The sequence below is a fragment of the Priapulus caudatus genome, unplaced genomic scaffold, assembly GCF_000485595.1.
Source record: "Priapulus caudatus unplaced genomic scaffold, Priapulus_caudatus-5.0.1 Scaffold2871, whole genome shotgun sequence".
Lineage (NCBI taxonomy): Eukaryota > Metazoa > Priapulida > Priapulimorpha > Priapulimorphida > Priapulidae > Priapulus > Priapulus caudatus.
The window spans coordinates 11,128-12,764 of record NW_014579932.1 but is presented as its reverse complement, the minus strand read 5'-3'; the positions used below and the strand labels follow the sequence as shown (position 1 = coordinate 12,764).

At 50.5% G+C, this 1,637-nt stretch overlaps 1 protein-coding gene across 1 annotated transcript in view; it reads left to right on the top strand.

Moving 5' to 3' along the window:
• The window catches only part of LOC106819127 (rootletin-like), a 7,226-nt gene that overhangs the window by 3,196 nt on the left and 2,393 nt on the right, over positions 1–1,637 (top strand). Inside the window, exons 3-4 of the mRNA XM_014823789.1 lie at positions 611–844; positions 1,271–1,550. Coding sequence (XP_014679275.1) covers positions 611–844; positions 1,271–1,550 — 514 coding nt within the window. The remainder of the gene's footprint in view (positions 1–610; positions 845–1,270; positions 1,551–1,637) is intronic.

Below are 1,637 nucleotides of genomic sequence, written 5' to 3'. Positions count from 1 at the left end.
CTGTGATATTAATCTTAAATATTCTTAATTAATCTTAATTATTCTTAAATAATCTTAATATTATCTTATCTTATAATTACCTTACCTTATCTTATCTTATCTTATAATTATCTTACCTTATAATATTATCTTATCTTAATCTTAAAAATTCTTAAATAATCTTAATTAATAATTAATTAATTAATCTTAAGATATTATCTTAAAATCTTAAATATTAATGTACTAAGATATTAATCGTATATAAAATTTATATGCAGAGAGCTATGATGTTTACCTTCTTTTACCTAGCTTTACCTCTCTACCTCCACTACACTACACACCCTCGCTTACCTATATGCTTAACTCTCTATCTCATTTATCTTCCCACCTCTCACCCTGACTTACCTTCCTAACCTCACTTATCTTCTCCTGCCTCTCTGCCTACGCTACACCTCCCACTCTCACTTACGCTCTCCTTCCAGTTCCTCACTTACCTTCCCCTGCCTCTCTGCCTACGCTACACCTCCCACTCTCACTTACGCTCTCCTTCCTTTCTTACCTTCCCCTGCCTCTCTGCCTATGCTACACCTCCCACCCTGACTTATGCTCTCCTTCCTTTCTCCTCCCACAGGGACCTAAGATGTTCGCTCGCAGTAAGTCGCTGGACAGCGACGTTCAGCTAGACGCTCGTAAGCAGGCGTCGCTAATGGAGAGCGAGGTCGGCATCCTGCGACAGAAGCTAGCTGACCTGGAGGCAACAAGCGATCGGCTAGGCGACGACAATCTACGGCTGCGGATAGCCGCCGGCCGCAAGGTGCCCGTGATACACACCGACGATCAGGCGCTGGAAAACATCGAGCTAAAGGTAGCGATGTCACGATGGGCTTGTTTTTTGTGCGGCAGAGGGAGTGGTGGGTGAGTGGGGTGGGAGAGGAGCCGGTGCGGAGGTGGGCAGCGGATGAAGAGGTGGATGGGAGATGCGGGATAGAGCAGCAGCGGAGAGGGCAGGAGAGGAGCAGTGGGGGAGGGCGGGAGAGGAGCAGTGGGGGAGGGCGGGAGAGGAGCAGTGGGGGAGGGCGGGAGAGGAGCAGTGGGGGAGGGCGGGAGAGGAGCAGTGGGGGAGGGCGGTGGCGTTGGGAGAAAATTATTAGTAGTTATGACGTGCTATCGAGTGTCTGAAATGTTGTAACTTTATGTACATAGTGATTATACATTTTATCATATAAATGTTGAATATATTCTTTTGCGTTATTGCATATTATACATTGTGACCTTGAATCTTGGAATCAAGGACAAGCTGCGAGAGATGGAGAACATGTGCGTCGAGATGCAGGAGAGATGCGTTGCCATGGAGACGGAGCAGCATCGCGGCGAGGATGCGCGCGCGTCGCGGCGGAAGCTGGCAGAGCTGGAGGAGGAGAACGCGTCGCTGCGTGCGGCCATCTCCAGGAGGCGCGGGAGTACAGGCAGCGTGCGGAGCGAGGAGCGGGAGGAGAGGCAGCAGCAGGAGGGCATGCCGGAGACGAGGGAGGGGATGCGGCGGCGAATCACCGAGCAGGACGAGGAGATCGGTAAGTATGTGATTGATCTTGTGACTGCGTGGCAGGCGCCAGACAGCCCCTCACCCCCTCACCCCCTCACCCCCTCACCCCCTCGTG